Source organism: Lagopus leucura, unplaced genomic scaffold (genome assembly GCF_019238085.1).
Source record: "Lagopus leucura isolate 7727_CA_CO unplaced genomic scaffold, USGS_WTPT01 Super-Scaffold_100018, whole genome shotgun sequence".
NCBI lineage: Eukaryota > Metazoa > Chordata > Aves > Galliformes > Phasianidae > Lagopus > Lagopus leucura.
In genome coordinates this window covers 10,143,868-10,171,009 of record NW_024962272.1, presented here as the reverse complement: position 1 = coordinate 10,171,009, position 27,142 = coordinate 10,143,868, and the positions used below count along the sequence as shown (strand labels likewise).

General features: G+C 37.9%; 1 protein-coding gene across 2 annotated transcripts in view; it reads left to right on the top strand.

The window, feature by feature from the left end:
* LOC122183488 (guanine nucleotide-binding protein G(q) subunit alpha) overlaps nt 1-27,142 on the top strand; it is a 112,466-nt gene that overhangs the window by 23,197 nt on the left and 62,127 nt on the right. The window contains exons 1-2 of one of the 2 annotated variants that reach the window (XM_042877470.1): nt 7,047-7,102; nt 22,855-23,039. In XM_042877470.1, coding sequence (XP_042733404.1) covers nt 22,893-23,039 — 147 coding nt within the window. In that variant the 5' untranslated portion in view covers nt 7,047-7,102; nt 22,855-22,892. Of the gene's footprint in view, nt 1-7,046; nt 7,103-22,854; nt 23,040-27,142 lie in introns of those variants that run through there. The other variant, XM_042877469.1, reaches the window with a different exon arrangement.

Below are 27,142 nucleotides of genomic sequence, written 5' to 3'. Positions count from 1 at the left end.
TTGACTATACACATGCTAAGTAAAGACAGTGTGTTCTGGGAGTGCCAGGTTTACTGCGTGCATGCCAAAAGCATGTTTGCATTGTGGTTGTGGAACAAGCACAATGACTTTATAAATGTATCAGTCATGTGGGCTGTATACAGCTCTGGTAAATAGCCTCTGGAAACTTCTCATTTGCTGCTTATTTGCTGCAGGTCCTTCCCTACCCTAGGGAATGGTCATGGCAGGCAACCATATACCACCCAGGTAGTAGATGGCCTTCTAACATCAAGTTTGTCTTCTGTTCCTGTGCGGGAGTAGGGATGGTTGCATTACAGTGCTGCCAATCTGGAGAACATCAGAAGAGTATCTCAGACTCTTATCTCAGGCTTTAGACCACTGTATTTACAGCTGTAAAAAGGCAGATCTTTTTTCAAATTCCATATACATTCCAGACTTAATCACATATTAGATTGCCTACAGTCATCTGTTTGAGACACGAAAGTGTGTAATTGGAAGCTGGTATACTGTACAGAGTCACTTTGTTGGAGGCTGTTGTCAGAGCATCTGTGTTTAATGGAAGATAGCTAACACACCTTCTGATGGAGGGGGTATGTCAAAAGGGAATTTGTACAGTTATGGAACTCCAACAAACAAAGCTTTAAAGAAATCCAGATGATTGTTGTGGTTTAATCTAGCAGGCAGCTCAGCATCACACAGTTGTTTGCTCATTCTCTCCTCTCCAATAGAGATGAGAGAGAGAATTGAGCGTAAAAAAGTTGAGGTAGAGAGTATTTACTAAGACTTAAAAGGAAGGGAGAAATAATGGCAATGGTCATTACATATTTGCACACATTTACAATACAAGTAAGTAATATCCCTTTGACCAGTTTGGGTCAGCTTTCCTGGTCCTCCCAGCCTCTCATGCATCCTGATCCCCTGTACTGACAGGACAGTCAGACAAGCTGAAACGCTCTTGGCTTGCTGCAGCAACTGCTCAGCAACAACTAAAACATCGATGTGTTGTCAGCATTGTTTTTCAATTAAATTCAAAACCAGACACTATGAAGAAAAGCAAGTCTGTCCCAGCTGAAACCAGAACAATGCATTGTGCAGAGAAGTTATTTGAATATGGAATAGCTTGTCTGCCCAGAGACTGCTCTCGGTATCTGTCTTCTGTTTTTAAAAATTTATGAAAGAACTCAGGAACAGTATAGGCAACATTTTATTAACTGTGATTTGAAACCCATAGCTCAGGAAACAGATGTGTGGAATTAAGGAAAAAAAAAAAATCAGTAAAATCTAGCATACAGACAGGATTGATAGAGGAATAAAAAGACTGACAACAAAAAAGCTGTCTTTAAATTGCTTCTAATTGGTGCTTATTAATAAAGTACAGCTACCTTGAAAAGTAACACAGGAAAATGTCACTGGTATTTGATGTTCTCCTTGCTTAGAAGTAAACACCTTCTGTAATGACAAATAACAAAAATAATATAAATGCTTCTATGAGCAGTATGAGAAGTGTTAAGTTGCATACAAGGAGTGTGGCAACACTGGCCTCGAATATGTTACTGTTTAGTTACATTTTACTTCTGTGTTGAGAAGGAGTGGGATCATGACCTGCGCATCTAGTTTTGTGCTGTAACAAGGTACCCTGCAAAGAATTGTTTCTCAAATAAAATGAAAAAAAAAGGCATTAGAACAGTTAATAATAAACTTGTAGCAGTACAACTGCATTAGACTGAATGTAGGGAAGTGGTGGGAAATAATGCATTCTGCTTCTGTCACTTCATCGTTTAATTTAATAAGACAGCAGTTACTAGAAAAGTATAGAAGCAACTTTTAAACTTGCCTTTATTTCTTAGCATGCTATAGCACAGCTAAGGTCACTTTTCAGGTCAGATTTTTGGAATGTTTAATATTCTTGTTAACCACTCCAGATTTACTAGAATAAAAGGGGACTAATAAATTAATTTGATTTTAAGAAATGACACACTATTGAGGTTGGCCATGCACAAAAACATTGGAGTAGCTGTTGTGTGATATCAACTCACACCATGGTAAGTTTGTTCTTCAGTTTCCCTCTCTCAGTGCCTAGTTAGCTTGATCACATATAGAAAATTTCTAAACGCACTTAATGCTTTTTATTCCCCATTTTTAAAAGTCATATTGGAATGTACTCTTTTTATTTCTACTCTCAATTTTCTATCCTCATGCATATTAATAAGGCTATGGTGTGCAGTAATCTATTGGGAGTATGTAAAGAGTGAGGATGGCAAAATAAAATACTTAAAGGGCTTATTTTTAACCTTTCCTGAGATCATTATCTCTTTTCCTGATTTCTTTTTTTCAAGCTGTTCAGTAATTTAATTTTTTTGAACTTACTGTTTTTTACTTTTTTCTTTACTATTGAAATCAGTGAAACTCACGTAAGAGCATGTCACAGTTAACAACAAAAAAAAAGTTTGGTTTTTTATTGCTTTTTTTTCTCTTGAAAATAGTCTAAACATACTGATTTGCTGCAGTACAGTGTACAATTTATTGTAGCTCTAATAATGTAATTCTATTTTTCTCTAAGCTGCGCAGTGTAATAATGCATGTTTTTATACAAACAGCGTTCTTTTTATGTAACTTGAATTATAGAAATAACCATACTTAACTCAGAAACCTATCTTTTCTAGAGTTTCCATATTTTGGAAGTTTTTAAAATCTAAGAAACATTTTTCACTCATTTTCTGACTTGACAAGTTGTTTTTTTTGGAAATGTAAGTACTTGGCAGGTTGAAGTCAAGCTATATGATACCCAGCATAAGTGCTAGTGTCTGCAACACTGCTGAGTTTTACAGAAGTCTTTAAAATTTATTTTTTGTTAGGAGGCAGGTGGAACTATGCAGTACAGGAAGCTATGAAGGTGATGCAATGAATCTTGATTGTCAGATACTAAGACTGATCTCTGATGGCTTGATACTTATCTAGGTAGAAACATTTCTTTTAGTTATTCAGGGAATAACAGGGCATCTGGGATTCATTTGTCTCTTTTAACATTTCCCCAGTTATACTTATTTACAGTTTTTATTGTTTGCTATAGTGAGAAATGAACTTAGAGCAACTTTGTTTTTTGTTTGTTTGTTTTTACTGGACTTGACTAGACTAGACATACCTCTTGCCCTTTATACTTAATAGATTTCTCAACAGCTACAAATTGAAGGCCATTCCTAAAAACACTTTATCTTTCATGGAATTTTTCCTGCAAGACAGGGATTAGAGGACCAGCCTCTGTCCTCTGACAGTAAATGTGGATAATCTTGCAATTTTTGTAGATCATGTTAAAAAGGTAGCATTAACTGCAGCTTCTTGACAAATGTTTTTTGAGGACGTAAGTGCTAATTAGCAAGAGGTGTTGCTTGCACTGAATGTGCATACATGAATCAGCAGCTGCTGTGTACTTATCTGGGAGGGTGCAGTGGTTAATTTTTTACTAATGGGCAAAGCTTTCGAGCGGTGTTTGAGTCTGTAGTGCTATAGCATGGGAGCAGCTGGGATTTTTCTTGCTTTTCTTCTGTGGCAGATGAAACAGCTGCATTCAGTTAAAAGTGTCCTTAAAGTTGGCAGCCACACAGAAGAATGAGCTCTTAGTTCTGTCTAGGTATTGTATTGGCTTGTGCTGCCATCCTTCTCGAAAGTGGCAGCGTTAGGAAACATTACGTGATGCTGGCCTCAGGTGCTTGTAAGTGTAACATCTTGAATCCGTTTTTCAGACGCTTTCTGCTCACCAGCCATAGCTTCACATTGATAGTGTTTGACTGTTTGAGAAGGAGCTTGAAGTTAGAAATAAATTCAGCTGTGAGCCTCATAGGGAGCTTCCTGGCTGCTGCTGCTTTGCCACGATAGGAGAATGGCCTCCTGCTATGTTTAACCCTTCCAGGTTTTATCCTGTGCATGTGCTTTGCAGAGTGTGCTGCTAAGGCCTTGGGCAGGCAGTTTGGGCTACTGTGCTCCATACAGCTTTCTTCTGCTGACTGACATGGTGAAAGGATGTGCAGTGGGCAGACTGGGCAGTTACTGGGGAGCAAGTAAGAGGGAATTGCATCTGAAGACTGGCTGTGGATGCAACACCTCCTTTGGTGATGGGGATCTCGAAGTTACTGATTCTGCAAAATATCACTGGCTGTATGGGACACCTGTTGACCAGAAATTGTGAATGCAGTGGAGGAAGTAGTGCTTACAATAATATTCTTCCTGCTCTTGAAAAATTCCAACATTTGGACTGTCTGTAAAATGAACTTCTACTATATGAAGACTGAAGACTTTTAGGGTATAGTTGTTTTGGGGTATTTTTTTTTTTTTTTTTTTAAATATATATATATATATATTTTAAATACATCTAAAGCGACTAAGCTGTTAAGCTATCATCTGTATATTCATAGTTCATTCCTTCTTTCCTTCCCTCTAGAGCAGGCTTGAGAATGATGAAAACATTCTAGCAGTTTCTGTTGTATTTCCTGAAGCTTTTCACGAAGTACTGTCAGACATTCCACTCCTTATAAATTGCTGTCCCTAAACACTCTTTACTGATGTCTGATGCAGAGGCTGCACTTCAATGAATAAAATTCTAAATTTTCAGTCTGAAAGAATTTCAGGCCAATTGTTTCTTCCACATACTCATGGATATTGGCTTCCTTGTTTCTCCTGTGGGAAGGACTTAGACGCCTAATGCAACTCCAAATAAGCCATCCTTCTCTTTTGTTACTGTGTTCTTTCATATGAAAGAGCAGTGAAAAGTAGAAGTAAATGTGGAAGTGTCAGATATAATCACTTTGTAGACTTTCACAATTGCTGAAAGTAAATCCTTGTTTAACTTTTGACAATTCATGGTTTGTATTGACAGCTGGATGCGTACTTGGTTATTTGACTGTTTTTTTTTTTTTTTTTTTTTTTTTTGTCTTAGCTGAACTGAAACTGTAATACATAATTATGTGAAGAATGTTGACTCGTGTGAATAACACTTTAATAGCCTAAAATATAAACTAAAAATTTGGACTGGAACACTTTTCATTTGACTATTGTGCAAAGGAATGACGTGTAAAATAAATGTTTACTTCCTGGAAGTAAAAGTTTCCTCTGGAAAGAAAAAAATGACAAACAGTAACCGGGACTCCTTCCCCCCACCCGCTCACCCCTGTGTGAGCTGTAGTTATATGAGGGCTCTCTACTTTGACAGTAACATCAGTTTGCATTTTGGTGTACAGCATCAGAATAGGGACTGACCGTCTACTTCAGCACGTCCTTAATTCTTGCTGCATAAGCAAGCAAGAAAAATGACTGGAAGTATATTTGAATCATCTCTGTGAAACATGGATAAAATGTAACTAGTAACAACAGAATTATGTGAATGTCTGTAGAACCGAAACTGAGCTCTGGAGAACTTAATTAGCCCCAGGCTTCAGTGAATTTAGAACTTTCTCTCAGATGCAGAGGTAATACAGGCTTGATAACGCCAGTAGCTTTGCTGCCAGTGGACAGCATGTAGGTTTTTGTTAGACAGGAAGCCACATGTCACTTTGAGAGGTTGCAACTATGTAGAGTTTGGGATAGAATGGAGGTGGCGTTTTATGAAGCATGTAGTCTCATCTATGCTGTACGTGTTAGTGGATAAAGTTGATGCTGTACGTGTGGAACAGTAGTTGTAACTCAGTGTGTGTGGTTTGTGGGTTTCCCAAAGAAGGCAGTTACTTACTAATTTAGCCCTTCTTGGTCAATATTATGTGTGTGTATACAAGTTGCAAATAATACAGATATTGCAAAAAAAATTCTAAAAGCTTTCTGAGGAGTTTCCAGTCTGGTACATAAGTGTTTATATATATATATATATATATATATATATAAAAATAAAAAAATAAAAAAAAATATAAATAAAAAAAAATAATAAATAAAATATATAATAAATAATAATAAAATAAAATAAAAAAAAAAATATGTATATATTTTGAGATGCAGCCAGAAATGGATCTCCTTCAGATGGCTGAGTTGAGCTCTGTGGAGGAACTCAGCTCCAGCCTGGCAGCCCAACCAGCATATCAAGTGCACACTGCCTGTGTGCTGCTCATGGCCTTGCTCCTTCTCTGCTACTGAGGTAGTGACATGTGGAAACATCAGTCTGCTTGGCCATGGGAAGCGGCCGGGCATGCCAATACTCCAGGCTGTTAATGAAAATGAAAAGTGACTGGATGCTTTGACCAATAAAATCTGCCCCTTTGTCCCTGGCATCTTCTAGTATCATATTCTTAATGAATCTTTTGGCCTTTCTTTCTCCAGAATCCTATTTTTTTTTCCAGTTTTTCAGTTATTTCTGTGAGCAGGTATTTAATCTGAGAAGAATTTTATGTTCCCATAATCATGTAGTAGTAGGCATGAAAATGCCCAGTGGTTGTAGAGGATATGGCTGGCAAGGATGTCCTCTCTGAACCTTGCTATTCAATTTACTTTCTATTTTTTTTCATAATAAAATGCAGGGATTTTTTTTTTTTTTTCATTTTGTGGAGAATCTAATTATAATTTTTTTAATTATAAACTTGTTCTTCGGTTCTGTTACCCTTGACCTGATTTCTTAAACTCAGAGAGTGCCAGTGATAAATTTGTGTCTGCAGAGCCTTCATTATTCTGTGTGTGCAAGCACACAAAGTGTGCACATCAGTGTATTAAAATATGCTAGGAGCCTAGTTAAAATATGGATTTGTGCTGCGGAGGGGCTGCCTCCTGTCACCAGAGATGCCTTGGGAGTTCTCTGCACATTATTCCATTGAGATGATGTCAAAATGCAAGGGACAGTGAAAAACAGTAATGCTGTCCAAGGGAAACTGCTGTTTATGAAAGTCCCCCAGCTTAATGACAGTCTGCCATAAGCAGCAGGAAGTGTGCTACAATATCTGGAACTATGCTTCCCACTGGGTGGATGTATAACGCTGCTGGCCTAGGAGCTGACATAGACTGCTGTCTGGCTGCATGTTTGGATGTACACATGTGCTGGTGCAGCTAGAAGCACATAGCTGTAAGTGACACGGGCCACTTGGGGAGAAGGAGAACCTAGATTTGGAGTATCTTGTCTATTGTGCATCAGAAAGTAAGTAGAGATATTTTTGTTGTATTACTGCAGTGTCAGAGCTCTTCACTCAGCTGTCAGCTATGGTGGGCTCTGCACATTTGCTGGGGGAGGAGTGAGGGAATACTATTAGTTTTAAGGGACAAGTCTTTCAAGGATAGGGCCATTTCTTGATATCCAATGAGGGACAGTTCAGTTGTGTGCACAGCCCAGGAAGTGATGGCTGCCATCCAAGAAGTTGTTCAGGAGGAGCCTTGCCACTTCCCTTAGAGGAAGGGACCTCCCAGTGACTTTTTGAGGCTGCCAGTTGGAAATTAAACCTGTTGTGAATCCCACCTGCCTCAGGTAACCTCTTCTCTGTTCTTCCTGCAGAGGTGTTGATGTTCTCTAGGTCAAGGTCTCAAGACCTGTGTGGCTCCCAAATGGAGTTTCCTGCCCTTACTTGTCTTGTAGTGCAGTGTTTCCTGTTCTATCCCTATGAAATGCCTAATTCCCACACAGTTCAATCATGTACTAATTGTAATGACATTGAGGTCTGAGAGAGCAGCCAGAATGCTTGTACAGGAAAGTGAGATGAATGCTCTTTGTAGAAGTGTATATGAGTGGACTTGGAACCAGGCAGATGTCTGTGTAGTTACCACTTGTGCAGCCTCCTGAAAGAATAAGGAGTGTCAGGGAGTTACCTTTGTGCTGGTATGAGGAAAAATGGTTAAATATGAGACAAGCATACTTTAGATTTCATGTTCAACATACACCGTGAAGACAGTATTGCATTTATGGTACACTCAACATAAGTTTTCTCTGGAAGCTAGGAAGTGTGCAATGTGTAAAATGTAAAATTATTTTTAAAAATCATGTGTTAACCAAAGAGATTCCTCACTGAATTCACTGCTTACAAGATCCTGGACTTTATTTGGACTCATTTGTGATTTGATTGATGTAAAAATTATTTTACCATTTTAGTACTGGTTGTGTATTTGAGGCTTGAAAGTATTCCTTTCTATCATGACTTACTGAGTGAATGGATATTATGAATCAGGAAGAAGAGTAAGAGTAAGAGATAACTGCATACTGACATTTGATATATTGTGTTGTTTTGTGTTTCTAAAATAACATTGGACAATAATACCAATAAGTTGACTCTTGTCAAATTATGCAATCAGAAACAGCTGTCACATTAGTGTTCAGTAGTGCAGTCAACAAAAAAGTACTAGCAGACGAGGCAGCAGAGAATAGCTTCAGTATCTTTCCCATGGGTACATAACAAAATACCGTGAGATTTCAAATAGCTTCACAGGAAAAAATGCTCTTAACTTCATCATCTGTTAGAAGAAGCATCATGATCTGCATCTGTCTGCATTTATTTTTCTTGTGTCTGAACTTCTGTCTAAATCTTTACGAAAAATTATTTCTGTCTGTGGCCCTCTTAGAGAGAATGCTCCATGGTATTTGGGGAAAAAAGCTTAGAATGCAAGTGAGTATCTTTTCTGAAACAATGATCAAACTTTTTTTGTTATTTTTAAGGAAAAAAAGAGCCAATAAAATGCTATGAAATACTCTTCATTCTCTGTCTTTATCTCTACTGTAGGACAGTCATACTCAGTGATACCAGAAGTGTTGCCTGCACTGCATGTTGCATTGGATGTTGCACTATAGTGGAAGTGTGACTATTCTTGTGACTTACGTTTTCAGTGAAGACACGCTTATACAGGTTTTGTTAGAGTGACACACTTAATTTGAAAAGAGTTTTCGCATTCTGAGAAACCATATGCTTTGCTGCCTCCTTTCAGCTTGTGTGGAGGTCTTCCGTTTGTGTGTAAGATCAAGTGTTTATGTTGGAGTCTGAAAACAGACCTCAGAAAGGTATAATAGGCTAAGTATTATTGTTAAGCAACAACAACAGTGAAAGAACCAACACCCTTCTTTCAAAAGTGATTGCATGCTCTTGCACCTTGATAGTTAACAGATTATTATGAAATCTGTTAATTTTTAACAATGTTTTTCTGATATATGCAGATAAGCATCAGTGTAAGTATAATCACCAGGTATTGCAGTGCATCTTTAAAACACAGCTTAGACCACAAGAAATGCTGCCTACACCTCATGAAAGTAGGGCATACAAAGTATAAGACTGTGTGAGTGGCATGTAGGACTTCGGTTTTGTAGATGTATTCGTGTATGTGATAGTTAGGTTTGGTAATTGAATATACTAAAGAGATTCAGATTCTACATTTCCAGTCATAATGGCTGAAATTTCAGTTGGAGAGAAGAGCATAAGCCCACAGAGGGAAAACTGAAAAACACTGTTGCTGTATCTTGGGCAACCACATCTTTTTATAAGAGGTTTTTTTGTTTTGTTTTGTTTTTTGTAAGGAGTAAAAAGATTTATTGGCTAATATGCTAAAAATAAAGATAAAATATTGGATGATATTGGATATTAACAGTATTTGTCCTTGTTTTTGTTTAAGTGAAGTGGTTTATGCTCTCAGCAATAGCATATCTCAGAAGTTGGTAGGAATAGAAATTCTGTCCATAATCCCCTTGAATAACAGAAGATGCAAGAGACTTGAAAGGAACTTAAACAATGAACTTTCCCATAAGAATGCAGACTTCTGAAACATAAACTTGAAAAGTAGATGCTATTATTTCATTTTACAAGTCCAATCTGTACTTGCATATTTTAACACATTTATAATGTCTAAATTATGTATTAACACGTCATCTTGATACTTTTGATAGTGTTTTAGTGTAATGATCTTGGCGATTTTTTCCCTCCCCTGATTTAAAAACAAAACAAACAAACAAAAAAAAAAAAAAAGCAAGAAAATAGAAACAACTAAAAACAAAAAATGGATATTTGCAATACTTGGTTTATATTGACCAACTTATAAACTTTTTAAAAAATGTGATTCTGCTTTTTTCCCAACTTCATTCTAAATCCTTGTACTAGATATAAATATCCTTCATTAGTGCCTTTTTCCTGTACTTCTGTCTTCCTTAATGGTTTAACAAAGTTTTGAGCTGTCTCAAGCTGTTAATACCTGCTGTGTGGGAAACTGACTAAAGTGACTAAAGTCTCCATGAAATTCAGCTCCTAGAGGTCTATAGGAAGTAATGTTTGTGTTTTCAACAACAGATTCAGAGAGTGGCTGAGGCTAGCAGGGTTCTCTGGGTCCACCTGGTCTGACTCCTGCTCTAGCAAGGCCCCAAAGTGAGGTGCCCAGGCCCATGTCCAGGTGGCTTCTTGCAGTCTTAAAGGGGAAGACTCAGCCGCCTCTGGGCAGCCTGTGCCAGTGCTCTGTCATCCGCACAGCACTGAAATGCCTCCTGACGTTTAGGTGGAACCTCCATGTTTTATTTTTTTTGTCTGTTGCCTTTTGTCCTGATGCTGGAAACAGCCAGGCTTTTTATTCTTTACACCCTTTCTTCAGGTATTTTGTGAATCATTCTTATTAATATGTGCAGGTAAATGACCAAAAGTGAATTCTGAAAGGTATTTAGGATGTTTAACCTCCTTCTAGTCATCATTCAAATAGTAGATAAATCAGTTTGCTGAGAAAATCAACACCAGAAATGTTTTGGTATTTTAGTAATGATAATAATTGGGTTACAAAAAACATAGTTGGATGCATACGATCTCCTCCCAAGTATATGGCAATCTAAAAAACTAGTAAGGAAAAATAAAAGGTTGTGTGAAGAAAGTGTCAGCTCACCTACCTGGATTTGTATTCTGGGTTTCCTCCTCCTGTGAAAACACAGTGGTTTTCTGTTGATCAGCTCTGATACTTTTGTGTCTTAAAGGATGCTTAAGGGACTCTGCTGTCCAAGGCTGTGTTCTAACCCCAGTTGTGGATGTCAAAACACACTAGAAAGTGATTAGACGTGAATTTGTAGAGGCAGGTTTTGCTCTTCATTTGGCAAGGTTAATAAAAACATGTATCATACCTGTTCTTCCACTGGTGCTTGTCTTTGCTTCTGGTTTTGTTTGTACTTTTTCCGAGGAATAGCAGCATTAAACAGACTGGTTTTCAGCCCTGCTGTCAGGTAGTGCAGTGAGAAAGATAAGGAAAATATTTTGTTTCTGGCACTTTTCTTTGTGAAGGAAAGGTGTGGGCAAATTTTGTTGAAGCTTCCTATGGTTATCTGTTTTCTTCAGAATGCATAAGCATAGTGTAGAGAGTTGTTTCACTTCAGGTTTTTCAGAAGGATCCTTTCAAAAGCCAGGGAGAAGAAAGTCATGCAGGGTGGAGTTCTGTCCTTATTTGAACCCTTTTACAAAGCTGTGTAAAATCTTCAGGAGTTGCTTTTCCTCTGAGAAGGCAGCCAATTCTTTTCTCACTTCGTTGCGTATAAATTGTATGAAAGCCACAAGAAGATAGCTCTAGAATTTATAGCTTGAAAAGATAAGAGGTTCTGAGGAGTTCTTTTGGATGACTTTTTCTTTTCTTTTCTTTTTTTTTTTTAAATGTGTGTTCTTTTTTTTTTTTCTTTTTTTCTTTTTTTTTTTTTTCCCCTTTTTCAGAATCAAAAGTAGAGGGAGGAAGACACAGACTTACTGTAATGGGTTGTGCCTGGTTGCATGATGTGGTTTTGATTATCTGGCACAAAGCTAAATTTGATCAACTAGATTTCTTCTTAAGGGAGTTTGAGAGGTTCTGTTTCAGTAAAAACCTTGAGTTAGTATTCATTTAAGAAGCTAAAGAACATAAGCTGAATTTTAAATTTTAATTCTATCTTCACAGTTGTTGGAAGTTCACTGTCTTGTTCAGCCTTTATTGTAGTAGTTACTTGGACTGTTGAATGGTGTCACTGGTACAATAAGGATGGGTATTAGTTCTATTTCTTTGTGTTTGGTGGCTATACTTGAATGATAAGCAAAGTTTATTATCTGCTCAAGCATAGCCAGATTAAATTTTTTAAGAGGATTTCTCTGCTATAGAGAAATGCTTTAGCATTGGGGCTGTCTACATAGTGGAAAGTTTTTTTTTAACCTTTCTTAAGGAAGAGAATTAAGCTCTTGCTTTGCTCTATAGAAATTCATTAGTACAGTATATCTGTCATAGAATCATAGAATGGGCCTGGGTTGAAAAGGACCACAGTGACCATGTAGTTTCAACCCTCCTGCTGTGTGCAGGATTGCCAACCAGTAGATGAGCTGCCAGAGCCACATCCAGCCTGGCCTTGAATGCCTCCAGGGATGGGGCATCCAGAATCTCCTTGGGCAACCTGTTCCAGTGTGTCACCACCCCCTGTGTGAAAAAACTTCCTCCTAATATCTAACCTAAACCTCCCCTGTTTCAGTTTAAAACCATTCCCCCTTGTCCTATCACTATCAACCCAAGTAAATGGTCATTTACCCTCCTGTTTGTATGTTCCTTTCAACTACTGAAAGACCAAAATGTGGTCTCCACAGAGCCTTTTCCAAGCTAAAAAAGCCCTATTCCCTCAACCTTTCTTCATAGGAGAGGTGCTTCAGCTCTCTGATCATCTTAGTGGCCCTCCTCTGGACTTGTTCCAAGAACTCTGCATCTTTCTTCTTGGGCTGGGCCCCCAAGCCTGGACACAGTACTCCAGATGGGGCCTCACAAGAGCTGAGTAGAGTAGGGAGAGCCTCCCTCTCCCTGCCGGGCAACCCTTTTTCAATGCAGTACAGAATACTGCTAGTCTTCCAGGCTGCAAGCGCACACTGCTGGCTCATGTCCACCTTCTCGTCCACCAGGACCCTCAGGTCCTTCTCTGCTGGGCTGCTCTCAAGGAGATCTTACCCCAGTTTGTATAAATACCTGGGATTGCCCCGACCCAAGTGCAGCACTCTGCTCATTAGGTTTTTGTCTGTCATTTACCAGTGAGGTAATTATGTATAAGATAGCTGATACATATACAATTTTTATAATGTGTGGTAATTTTACTGATCTTCTGTAATGGGTAACATTTGTGTATTTTTTTTTTTTTTGTTTTGTAAGCATTTAAGATATTCAGGACTATTTTTGAACCAATTCACTGTGGATTGATGTTGATGTTTGACATGGTTATTCAGTATGATTCTTCACATTCTAAGCTGTGTTCTTAAAATTCTGTCAGTTGTTTCTTTGGAAAGAGTCTTTACTTATCTTGCCAGCCTTTTTTGTTGTTGGTACATGAGTCATTCATAAAATAATATTTTGTTTTCTTTCAGAGAACATGGGTAGTCATCTTTACTGTGTGTTTCTAAATTACTAAGATGATACAAAGTGGGTAATTTAGTGAGCAGCCAAATGATGATGTGCTTTCTTTTTTGAAACCAGATGGAGTATGCAAATGGTGGATTGTGATCAAACTAATAGAAGGATGAGTACATACCAGGTTTTTGTCAGTATCAGTAGAGCAATATGACAGCTCTCCCAGCTTTTTTATTAATGGGTTTTAGTTTAAACTTGTAGTGTATCAAATTACAAAATTCACTCAAGTTTCTCTTCTGGCTTAGCCCTTTGTAGTCAATTGTACTCTTTTTATCATAAAAACCCTTGTTCTACTGTTGCAGGAAGATACATCAGGAGAACTTAGCTTGTCTTTGGTTTTGTATTCTTGCCTTGAAACTACTTTCTTGCCTTAGCCTGTTTCTTTTTTGTATCTGAAACATAACTGAAATTGCTTCCTAAGATCAAGTGTCTCTAGTGAGATGTAATCCATTGAATCAGTCAATGAGTTTGGTAGCCACAGAAGAAAGATACTGTGGTCCTACTGTTCATTTTGTAGAAAATAGAAATATTTTTTATATTCAGGAATCTTAATATTTTTCTCATAGCAATTTTATTTTTTTCTCTGGACAGCTTTTCATTTTAATTATTTCAGGTTTTATATCCGTTTTGTAACTAGGATGGAAATGGTCAGTTCTCAAAATTAATTTATAAATATATAAAATTGTTGAAGGCATAGAGTGATGCTTTATTATCTTTTAAGAGTACTGGTATGAAGGAGATGCAGTGTGTTGTAGAGTGATTTTTTTTTTTCTAGCAATGGACAAAAGGGCCAAACTCAGCTGGACAGGAGTGCTAGAAGACAGCTGCATTGTCTTCAGTCACAGTCTCATTTGACATTGGAGTCTGTGCAGTCACAGAAGTATGCATCTGTTAGTAGAGCTTCAGCACAAGGAACCTGTGACACTTCACAGTCAGCTGGGCACAGCCTTCTGTTTGCTCAGCACCCTCTTCCTTCAGCAGCTGAGAAGAGTGGCTGTGGCTCAGTTCCAGGGCTTGCAGGCTAGGAGGGTGCTTCACAGAGCTCAGCTGCAACCCGACAGCCTGGTCCTGGCAATGGGATGGGTTCAGCTGCCCTGCGGAGCTCCAGGGGTGACCTCTTGCAGTCTGTCTTAAGTTTTGTGATATTTTGGCACCTAGAGAGCCAGGCCCACTCAGAGCCTGGATTCTGCATGGTTTTTGTGTTTTCATGTAGGACGTTACTTGGTTTCAGCAGAAATGTGATCCTTTTGCATTCCACCACTGGAACAGAAACAAAAGAAGTAATATTTGTTTTTTTTCTCTTCGGCTGAATTAGTAGTAGCAGAGAGGACATAAAGCTCCCTTCCAAGTGAAATACAACTTTACAGTTGAAGTCAAACATTTTTCTTCTTGAATTTCACACATCTCTGTTATTGTTTTAGTTCTTACTCCACAAAGGAGTTAAAGAAATGAATTTACTTAAGCAGTAAGTATGCTAATTTACTAGTTAATATCTGATGAGTTTGATTTTTATACTTCTCTTTGTATTTGGAAGACAGCTTGCTACAGTTTGTTTTCTTCTGAGTAAATATGATGAGACTGTGTAGTTATAGTAGTACCTCAAGTTGAAAACTAGTCAGCAGATAGAAGTGCCATGGTGGGTCCAGACTGCTTGGGATGGTGGTTCCATTCCCACCTGAGAATCTGCACTTCCCAAGTTCCTCTGGGCTCATTTTTGTCATGGAGTCCTAAGGTAAAAGACAGTCTTCTGTGAGTGTTTGTGTTGTGAATTCAGTGACACTTTAGTAGTACAAGTTAGTAAACGTTTCATGGTGACTAGTAAGGTGGCAGGTTTCAATGACTTTTTACTTTATTACATATTAAGAATCTCTTTTCTCCCCTCTAGACCTATCTAATTTTTATATAACATTTCAACCAATAAAATGTTGGTTTTTTTTTTCCCTACTAAAGCTCAAATTTAGGAATAAACTGGATCAGTTTTTGGTTAGCAGCATTTGTTCACTTAATAGGTGCCAGGATACCAGGGTGGATTTTGCTTTGAGAATGGCATCGTTGTGGTTTTAGTTTAATAACAGGCTTGTATATGATCCCACAAAATATTGTACTTCAGATTTATGTAACTTACAATGCAGAGAAATGGGAAAACAAGTATACATGTATATTTTGTGTACCCATATGTAAGAAAAGTTTGCCTGCCTACCCTTGTAGTTTGAGTTATTTTTAAATTATTCTCCTGATTCCTCCTTGGCAGCCACCACGTAAATTTTAAAGCCATTCTGCTGGGAGATGCATTGCCGCTTATTAAAAATTGAATGTGCTGTATGTTTTTTCAGGAAGTCTAGCAGGGTAAAGAACACTGTTTTTCAACATTTTGTCGTTTAGTGTGCATTAGGAAAAACAGCAGTCATGTAGTAACTTGTGCACAGTGTGTGTGTAAGGGGTTACTGCTGCATTTAAGTGACTTGACTTCCTTCCTGGTTTTGCTTTTGGATAAAATACTGCTGAGAGTCTGGTAGATCTCTGGTTTTAAGAATCCGTGATGATTCAGTAGTACTTGTTGCTATTATTGTTCAAAGAAAAAAGCTTCTGGGAGGTGTTTAGAGATTTGCCAGGCTGTAACATGCTAAACTTTCACAGTTCCTAAGTTTTGATAATCCTCTCTGCTGTGTTTGAGTGGGTATTGATAACTGTTTAAGATACTTACTCTGTTTTGGTTGTTTTGTTTTTTTTTTTTTTTCCATAGATTTCTCTGCAAAGTGCCACATAGGAGTTATATTAAGTCATGTTTTGGGAGGAGAGTTATCCTTTTTAAGGGATGCAGGTTTTTTTTTTTTTTTTTTTTTTTTTTTTTCTTTAAGATTTCTTACTTACTCATTTTGAAGTTTCATATATGTTGTGTGGCTTTCAGCTGTTTTTAAGACTAGCTTCAGAGAATTGATCCAAGCCTTGATTAGTTTAAATGTGCAATAGCATCAGCAGGAAATTGACCTCAGTGTAGTTTTTCCACTTTGTGCTATTCTGGTGTTCTTCTTTGTTGCCATTTATCTTTTGTCTCCTTATTTCATCTAGAACTGTATCAGCTCAGGTGACGGTAGACAGCAGAAGCAGTAAAGCACATTATCTAGGCATATGTGTCTTTTTTGAAACCACTTTTAAGTTTTCTGTTTTTCACCAAGCAAAACAGACCAACTAAAGAGACTTTGTTTTATGGTACAGAGCTGCAGTGTATCATGGAGATGATTAGCCTATTATCTGTGTTGTTTTGTATAGCAAAAAGTAAGATTTTAGGCATGTGCTCTCAATTTTCTCTGTAGTAGATGAAGCTGTAGAAAACACAGTTCATGTGTAATCAGACACTTCTTTGATCTTCTCGTTGTATAGATAATGAGATTTTAAAAGACTAAAAATATATTAAAAAATTAAAATCTAGATTTGACTATAGTGCTGTAACAGTGATACCCTCTCTTCACAAGGAATAATGCTGTAGTGATTGCAGTTTTTGCTTAACTAACTCTGGTAATTCATTAATCCCGATTTTTCTCTGTTTCCCTGGTGGTTGTCTTGCTTGTTTTTTTCCCCAGTTATTTTGGCTTGAGTGAAATGTCTGAGCAAATCTCTGTAGACATAAAAGTAAATGATGTTTTATCACTATTAAGCAGTTTTCTTATATATAGGACTGCTTTACAGAGAGACTTGACTCAATTCTTTTTTAAAAGAAAGCTGTGCCTGACATTTCTTTGTGTGCTTTTCTTGTCAACGACAATCTTAAAAGAATAAAAGACAACTTTCTTTTCCTTGATTGTGACCATGTGAAAGAAACTATCAAGTTTTGTCAGTTCGTGTGTATTGAAAATGAATGTCTTCACTTTTGAGAAATTCCTGAAATTTTTATTGTTTTCTATCATTTATGCTTTAATCCTATTTCAATGTATTCTCGGCAAGAAATTTTCCATGATTTCCTATTTCAGCAGGGCTCCTTTCCACCTGTTGCCCCTGCGTATGCAACATGCTGTGCAGTTGAGCACTAGAAATGTTCTCATTGTTACTTAATCAAAAGATTAGTTTGTTGGAGGTCACAGGACAATTTGAGCACTGACCTGAAGAAGGACAAAGTTGAAGGTATTTTTTTCAACTATCCTCAAAAAAACAGATTTTTATTTTCATATGGATAGTGGTTTGCCTATTTATTTATTGAAAAAGAATTCACACTTGTGAATGTGTTTATATATTGATATAGGTAGAAGATATAAACCAGAGCAAGTCTGTTTTGTGGCTGTGTGTGTTTATACACTACACATAATAAATATTTTTCTCATACATATACATGTATAAAATATATAAAATATATACACACCGATGAATCTTTAGGTCTCCAAGGGTAGTGTATTTCTGGTGTTCAGCTGACAAACCTAGTACAATACCACACAACTGAACAACCACGTAAAAGGATAGGTTGCATCTGACCTAGGTTTTTTGGTAGATGTTTTAAGTTGTGCATAATCTGAAATACTGTCTTCCACAATGTGCTGCGGATGGCTTTACCAACATTTTTTCTTCCTGTTTGCATGTGATACTGCACTCCTGATAAATAATTATAAGAATAAGATACTTTGTCTCTTAAGGCAGTAGTAATGGAAGCATTTTCTTCCTATCTCAATGCTGAATTTGCATTTGAGGATTTGAAAGGAATCTGGGTGCTCCTACAGGGAAGTGTCTGGACCAAAAATGACAGCTGCCTTTGTATTCTGTTGATTCAGAAATGCTTGATGCAAGTAGTTTTCTTATCCATTAGGGCAGAATTTGTGTAAGAGTTCATTATGGTGGAAGGGCATATCACTCACAGTTCTGTGCTTTATAGGTTTAAGTCAAACAGACTTTTATATTAAAAGTATGACGTTTCTCAGAAAAGCTAGAAGGTTGTACCAAAATATTTTAAAATGTGTGATATGGCATTTTATGTCACTTATGAAACAGAGTCATGTTCCTATGTATATGTGTCAGAAGAATAGAAAAAGTAATGTCTTCAGAGTGTAGCCTGTGCATTCTGTTGGATGAGAAGGTTGATGTAAGCTGGCAGCGTCCACTTGCAATCTGGAAAGTGAAGGTGTATCCTGGGCTGCACCGACACAGAAGTGGCCAGCAAAACAAGGGACTGGAATGTCCTGCTGTCCTGCTCTGCTATGCTTCTGTGACGTCTCATCTGAAATACTACTATGTCCAGGCCAGGGTCTCCCAGCACAAGAAAGATGTGGAGCTGTTGGAGCAGGATCACAGTGAGGCCACAGATGTGATCACAGGGTTGGAGCACCTCTTCTACGAAGAAAGGTTGAGGGAATTGGGCTTGTTGGACTAGGTGATCTTGTAGGTTCTTTCCAACCTTGTGATTCTATGATTGATTCAGCCTGGAAAAGAGAATGCTTTAGGGAGACATTATTGCAGCTTCCCAGTACTTAAATGGAGTTTATATTCAGGAGGGAGACCAACTTAGGAGAATGATAAGATTGCTTCTCCCAGGATTAACAGGTCCAGCTCTCTCAGCTTCTCTTCATAAGAGGGGTTCTCTGGTCTCTTTGTCTTCCTGGTTGCCCTAGGTTAGACCCCTTCCAGTATGTCACATGTCTCTGACTGGGGAGCCCAGAGCCGAATGTAGTACTCCAGTTGTGGCCTCACATGCTGAAAAGAGGAAAAGGATCACATCCTCCAACCTGCTGCTGTTATCCTGAGTAATACAGTCAAGAATACTCATAGCTTCTTTATGGACAAGGGTACAGTGTTTGCTTGTTTTCAAACTGGCTCCCCATAGTCTTTTCTACAAAGCTGCTTTCCAGCTGGGTGGCTTCAGCATGTTTGTGTGTCTGGGCTTGCTCCTGTCTGCATGCTTCATGACTTCACATGCTTTTCCTCATTGAACTTTGTGGAGCTCCTGTCAGCCCATTTCTCTGGCTTTTTGAGGTCCCTTAGGATGACCCTCTGACTTCTCATTCCTCTCAGTTTTCAGTCATCTATAATTTACCAGCTTGCATGGGGAGAGTTCTGCCAGGGCTATGCGGTCCCCTGAAGATGGTCAAAGCCTTTGTTGCTGGACTCTTAGAATTACTAAGGTTGGATAAGACCTCTGAGATCCTGAGGTCTGACTTTGCTACTATGCCTGCTAAACCATGTGCCTGTGTGCCACATCTACAAATTTTTTTTAGACACCTCCAAGGATTAAATCACCTCCAAGGTGATTTAATCACCTCCCTGTGCAGTCTGGTTCAGTACCTCACCACTCTTTCTGAAATTTTTCCTAATACCCAGTCTGAACCTCCCTTCATGCAACTTGAGGCTATTCCCTCACGTCCTATCTCTAGTTACTTCAGAGAAGAGACTGAACCACCCGTCCCCCCCACCTCACCACAGCTTCCTTTCAGGTATTTGTAGAGAGCAATCAGGTATCTCCTGAGCCTCCTTCATACTACACAATCCAAGTTTCCTCAGCTGCTCCTCGTAAGATTTGTTCTCCAGACCCTCGCTGGCTTTTTTTGCCCTTCTTTGGATGTACTCTGGGCCCTCAGTGTCTTCTTGTAGTGAGGGGCCAAAAACTGAACACAGAACTTGAGGTGCGGCCTCACCAGTGCAAGTGATGATACAGAGGGACAGTCAGTCACGTCCTTAGTCCTGCTAACTGCACTATTTCTTACACAAGCCAGAATGCCATTGGCCTTTTGGTGACTCACATTCAGCTGGCAGTTGACTAATATCCCCAGATCTTTTTCCTTACTGCAGCTTTTCAGCTGCTCTGCCCTAGGCTTGTAGTATTGCTTGGGTTTGTGACCAAAGTACAGTACTCAGCACTTGGTCTTGTTGAACTTCATCCCACTGGCCTCAGCCCAGCTATCCAGCCTGTCAGATCCCTCAGGCAGATCAACAGTTTCTACTGACTTGGTGTCATCTGCAAACTTACTGAGGGTGCACTCAATGCCCTCATCCAGGTCATCAGTGAAGTATTGAAGAGGACAGTAATGATCCCTGGGGAACACCACTCATGACTGATCACGAACTGCATTTAATTCCATTCACCACCACTCACTGCCTGGCCATGCAGCCAGTTTTTTCACTGTAAAGCAAAATGTACCAGCAAAATGTGTACTTTTCCAAGGAATGGACTGCCAGCTCCTCCAGGAGAATACTGGAGTAGAGAGTGTCAGAGGCTTTGCTGAAGTCTAGGTAAACTACATCCCCAGCCTTTCCCTCATCCTCAGGTGGATCATCTGGTCATAGAAGGAGATGAGGTTGGTCAAGCAGTAGCTGCCTTGCATGAGCCCATGCTGGTTAGGCCTCATCCCGTTATCCTGTACGTGCCATGTGATCTTCCTCTGGATGATCTGCTCCATAACTTTGCTCAATACCGAAGTCAGGCTGACAGATCTCCAGATCTTCTTTCCAACCCTTCTTGTAAACGATTGTCACATTAGCAAATCTTCAGTTGTCTGGAACTTCCCCAGTTCACCAGGACTGCTGATAAATGGTGGAAAATAGCTTAACAATCACCCCCACCAGCTTGCTCAATACCTTTGGGTGGATTCCATCCAGCCTCATGGACTTCTGGCAGTCCAGGAAAAACAACAGGTTGCTGTTTCCTTCTGAATTATGGAGGGTTTATTCTGCTTCCCATGCTGGTCTTCCAGCTCGGGGGGTAGAGTATCCTGAAGAAAACTTATGTGACTATTAAAGACAGATGTAAAAAAGGCATTGAGTATGTCCATCTCACCTTCAGAGGCAAGGTTCCCTACCACATCCAATGAAGAATGGAGATTATCCTTGGTCCTTCTCTTACTCTGTATGTGTTTGTAAAAACAGTTTTGATGTCTTTTATAAGATAAAGTTACACAAAGTCTGGTGATGATATGAACTTCTTGCTGGGCAACCTTTCTAATTTTCTCTCTGCTTATCCTAGCAACATCCTTATACATTCCAGTGTTATAAGCTCTCTTATTTTTTCTTGGAGTCTGAGCAAAAGCTCCCCCCTCAGCCAGGCCATTCTTCCCAACTGACTTTTCTTACTGCATATGGAGATGGCCTGTTTCCATGCCTTTAAAATTTCCTCTTGAGCAGTATCTAACCCTGCTGGACTCCTTGCCCTTCAAGACTGTCTCCCAAGGACTCTCCCAGTTGTCCTAAACTGTATTGACCACAGTGTTATCTGAGTGCTAGTAAAGGCTGTGTGTATTAGCAGGCTTGATCTCACTTTTCAATTTCGGAGCGTGTGCTTTTTCTTTACAGTGACAGTCACTTGTCTCCGCGGTGGGTGTAAAATAGGTCAGGATATAGCACTCTGCTTGCAGCTTGGGAATGTGTGTATAAGGAACACTTGGGGTGGAGGTTTGTTCTGTGGTTAAGAGTAGTGGTGCTGAAGGTTTCACAATAATGCATGTGTTTAGAGCTTTGAAGTCATGCAGTGTGCATGCATGCTTAAGGGTTGCCAGTGCAGCATCATGTTTAGTTGTGCGTTACACTGCCGTGAAACACAGTTCTCTGGTAAGACACTTAAAATATCATGTAATGTATCAGATTGCCTTTGTCATGGGATGCGAATATTGTAGTATGAGACACAAAACCTTTAGAGAAATGATTAAAATGAAACCCAAGCTGGAAGGCTGAAAAGCAATGCAGCCTGGTGAATGTGTTGGGTTTCTGAGTATCTGGGCTGGCTATCTCAGTGAATGTAAGGTTCACATGGCTGTGCAACTGTTAATTTTAAATTTCAACTCCTCCTTTTAAGCAAACATAATTTAGATAAGCTCTTCTAATCACGGAGGATGAGCTCATTGAAAGGGGAAAAAAAGAGTGCGATATCCTGCATGAAATTTCCAACAAAGAGATCTTAACTTCAAATAGACAAATACTAAGGAATGTTCACTTGTGCTTTGTCTGAAATTAAACAAACAAACAAAAAAAAAAACAACAACAAAAAAACAAAAAAACAGAAAGAAATCTGAGAAATTTATGAATTTCTCTGTATGAATATGAGCCAAATTTTAATTAAGGTCGATTTCATATATTTCTGAGTTTGAAGTTTGCAGGACAGTGCTTACTGTAGTACATTATTGTTATTATTATTATTTTAAAATTAACTTATCTGTTGCTTTTACACTGCTGTTTATCGTAGTGTCCTGCAAGTTGGCTAAACACGATAATTTTTTTTGTAACTTTGTGAATTTTTGTGATAACAAATCTCATAGTAATTCTCTGAAGTTAGTTATTTTTTAAACTATTTCTTGAAAAGCTGAAACTCATATGTTTTTAAATAATAGATCAGTATATTTATATGAAGTTTTGTTTTAGTTACCAGTTTAGTTGTTAAGTCACCCTATTTTATCATATCTTCCAAATTCAAGTTTTAGTATAGTTTCCTCGTTTCTGATACTGCTGTTTGGTATTCAGCTGGTCTTTGTAGATACTGTAGAAGCAGCGCTTCACCCTGTTCACCCTGTGCTGAATAAGGTGTCAGCTTTGTGCTGAAAAGTCATGTTAGAGTCCTGTAACTAAAGTATATCCTTCTTACTTCTCTTACAGGTACAGGAGAGAGTGGCAAAAGCACGTTTATCAAGCAGATGAGAATCATTCATGGATCAGGTTATTCTGATGAAGACAAAAGAGGCTTTACAAAACTGGTGTACCAGAATATATTTACAGCAATGCAGGCCATGATCAGAGCCATGGATACTCTCAAAATTCCATACAAGTATGAACATAATAAGGTGAGATTTTTGTTTATTTCCATAGCTCAAGTTTTTCCTCTTTTTATTTCTGTGAATATAGTGAAAGTCTTCAAAAACTGCGTGTCACATACAAATTATACTCAAAGCTATGAAAAAGGGGTCATCCTTCAGTCTTATCTTTAGTTGTCCATTCTGTGTGCTGTTCTGACAACACAGAGTTGCTGCTGGCTCCATGAGAGCCACTCTTAAAAAGATGTTTTGGGGGGTTCACTACAGGAAGAGTTTCAGTGGTGTTTCTTTAGAGTTTATCACTTCTTTTCTTTCCAGTGCATGCTGTGGCCAGAGCACAGTTAATTTCTCTGGTCCGCACCAGCACTGCCTAATTAATATGACTAATATGACTAATTAACTGCCATTAATATGACACGTGGAAAAATAGATGGAGATAACTGGCTTTGGGCATGTTTTCAAAAAATTTTTACACGAGATCTTAAAACAGATTCTTCTGATACTGATGATACTATTGAAATTTAAAAGGACAAACTGCATTTGAAATGTTGTAAGGTTTATCTTTGACTAGCCTGACTTCTTTTTAATCTTTTTTTTTTTTTTAAATTTAATATTTGCATTTTAAAAGAAAGATACATAAAATATCTAAAGCATTCCATGAAGGAGAGTTAAATGTTTAATATTTACTTGAATACATGGATTACACTGCTTCATATCCAGCTGCTGTTGAACAGGGAATACATGATGAAATATAAATATATTTGTGTTAATACAAAAATCTTTTGTCTATGTATATGAAGTTTAATTATTATAATTTAACTGCTCTATACGTATCAAGGCAGCAAGTTTAGAAATAGAACACTTAAAACTCATTATCAGGTAAAAAAAAAAAAAGCTTAGTTTCTCCATTTGCATCTGCCAGTCGTGTCTGGTTATCCTTTTTATTGGTGACAGAATGTTGAATTAACCCCAGAATGTTGAAGGGGTGTGGAGTTATGCAGTGGAAAACTAGAAGAATCCAGTTTGCCAAAATCCATATTGTTAACTGTCTTTAATAGGAGTTAGTGTTTTGAGCACATTGTAGAAAATTGTCCAAAATAGTGAAACAGACTGTTGAACTTCCTAGTTTGACTGTGTGCTGCAGCTGTCTGGCTTTCCCTCATCTTTCAGAAACCAAAATCAATTGAGTAACTAGTATTAAAAAGAAAACTGCATTTTAGTGCGAATTATAACTTGAGTGCATGCTTTTGCTGTATGCAGTATGCCTACTTTCCTAGTATTCTGACTTGAAAAGTTTGTTCATTGTGAACACAGGTATTTTTTTTCTTTAAAAAACTGATATTGGTTGTCACTTTGCTGTGTGTCTGGTAGTCCTAATCATAGGTTAGTAGAAAATAAGGAAAAACAAAAGACTTCGGAGTACGTGTTCTATACTTAATGTTCCAATTTAGAGTGTTCAGTTTATATAGAGTGTTCTGTATGGTTGGAGTGAGTATTTCCGTAGCTGTACGTGTTCTACATGTGTCCAAATCTGTCTAATTAAAATTGTTCACTTTCTGCATATAAATGACTTCCCCTTAAGTGAAAATCCATCTTTGTGCTTAGCTCCTTCACAAGCATTTCTATCAGTTTTGAATAGGTCTAGATGTAAAGTAAAAGTCACCAAATGACATGGTCTTGAGGAGTTTCTTTAAAAATTCCTTCTGGAAATACAAGAGAAATGAAACTTGCTACTATGTGACGCTAGGCTAGAGAAGATGATGCACATATACTTTGTACACTGTGTTACTATAAAGTAGTGACCACCAATCAGTTAGGTAATCTGTTCCTTTTTTTCTTTTTTTTTTTCCTTTTTTTTTTTTTTAAAGTCCACTGAAAACAAACCCGTTAGTCTAGCAGTCTAGAAAACACAGGAAGAGTACTTCCTATTAATTTGAATATCATATCAGGAAATCCTATCTCTGGAGAGAATATCTCAAAGCTTGAGTAACAGCATATTTTTAGCACTTTAGTTCTTGTTTAGTATAGGAAACTACAGCTTGTTGATACTGATGCAGCTGGTCCTAAAGAAATGAAGGTAAAGTGCCTCTTATATCCAATTTCTCACATTCTGGGAAGCTACTGTAGATTGGGGCTACAGTAGAAATGCTCTCCTCTTAGTGTAAGAATTCTGTTTCCTCTAACTAAGAATTGCTGAAGTTGAGTTGTTTTGAATGTCTGCTTGTGGAATTTTGAAGTCTTTAAATCTATCTTAATACTAAAAAAAGGACAGCTAAGTAAGCACTTGGGATTATTTTAATTTAGTGTAGAAAGAAACAAGTTTTAAGTCTAGCAGTTTAATTCTTAGAAAGTGCTGTTGGCTTTATCATGTCAGATACAGCTAGAGAGACTGAAATGTGTTGTCCCTCACTGTAGTAATCTGGACTCTTTGAATGATTTGTTAGCAGAAAAGGTGAAGGCAGTTGTAAAATGTAACTAATGGTATTAGAAGTGAAGTGTCCTGTCACAGAACAGATGTTAGTCTGCAATATATGGGATCTGCGGAGTTTAAAGATCATAGGTGATGGTGATCTCTCCTGTTAGGAGTTTGTTAGGAAATGGTGTCTTATAGATTGTTTTCTGTTTAGGTAAATGTTACTGTGTTTCTGTTGTTTCTTATTTTAACTACAAGTTGTGAAGTTATCTTCTGCCTCTTCAATTTCAGAGTAGTTTACGAAAAATAGAAAAGCATTAGTTTTTAATGAAAGTATTCATAAGCAAATTTCAAAATTGCCTGTCTTTGCAGAACTGAGTGTACTGTATTAAGTCATGTGCAGTTACAAACATTTAAGTACACATTTCTTGACATTAAAATGTACACTGATTTTTTTAATAATGTTTTGACAGTAAACTGAAGCGTATATCTATGCTTCTATCATATGTCTCAAATAATGAAGTAAGAAAATTAGCAATTTTAATCTTTTAAATTCTCAGATTTCTTAACAGTGTCTCAGAAGACTTTGTTTCAGATAGCATAGTCTCAATTTCTTCATTTCTAGCTTAAAATAAGCAATACAACAAAACATGTCTGATATTCCTAAAGGTGGAAGGGCGTATGTGGATGGCTTTCAATTTTTTCTTTGCTGTTGTTACAGAAGTTGCACAAAATAAATACTGCAGGAAAAAAAAAAAAAAACAAAAAAACAAAAAAACCCACAACCAAACAAACAAAAGACCAGCACAAACTGCCTACTGTATTGAAAACTTAATACCACTGCTACACCTTTCAATGTACCTACCAAAAGATTAGTTGCTTTTTTGTTCAGCAGACTTTTTCAGGAAAATGTCACTCGGTAGTGATTAACAGGCAGGAAATCTGGCTTGAATCCCATGTCCATAAGTTCCCGTGAAACTTCTTAAATAGTCATAACAACATAAGTGGTATGAGGAACAGTAACAAAACACACTACAAAAAAGGTTGTTCAACAGACTGAAAATATAACAGTAATTTTTATTATAGATCTGGACAATTGCTGTTATGTTTCCTACAAGTGAGTCTGCTGCTGGAGTTGTTTCAGTATTTATGGCTTTTGGATTTGGAGAATGCTTTACAGTGAAAATATGCAGGTATAGGAAATGTGTTTCAAGTGACATCATCACAGACATCATCTTCAAGCCGTGTTTATCTTGCTAACTTCTTTCTTCTGGGACAGACAGATCTACTGGAGCAAACATACAAAAGTGGGGACAAGAATAGATTTGGAGTCAGATTTCATACATTCTAATATTGCGTAAACACATGGGGATGTTAAATGCACTAGACCTCTTCAGTGAAAATGATATTTTATCAAAAAATAGGTTACAGAAAGTGGCCTCCCTCATGTGCTCTGCCTGATATATGAATAATGTGAAAGATTCAATCCTAAGCAGAATGAGAAGTTTGAGGTATATTGGCCCTCAGATGAGGCATGTGTGCTTTTTGTGATTTCTGGCCTTTGGCCAGTGGTTTGGAATTGTTTAAGAAAAGCAGAAATTATGTTTTTGCTATATTGAAATGAAGTGCTTATTGTATTGGAACACAAGTAACAAGGTGGTTCTTCAGGCAGGAGGAGACACCAGGAATGTACTATTGGCACAAACTGTTATTTTACATC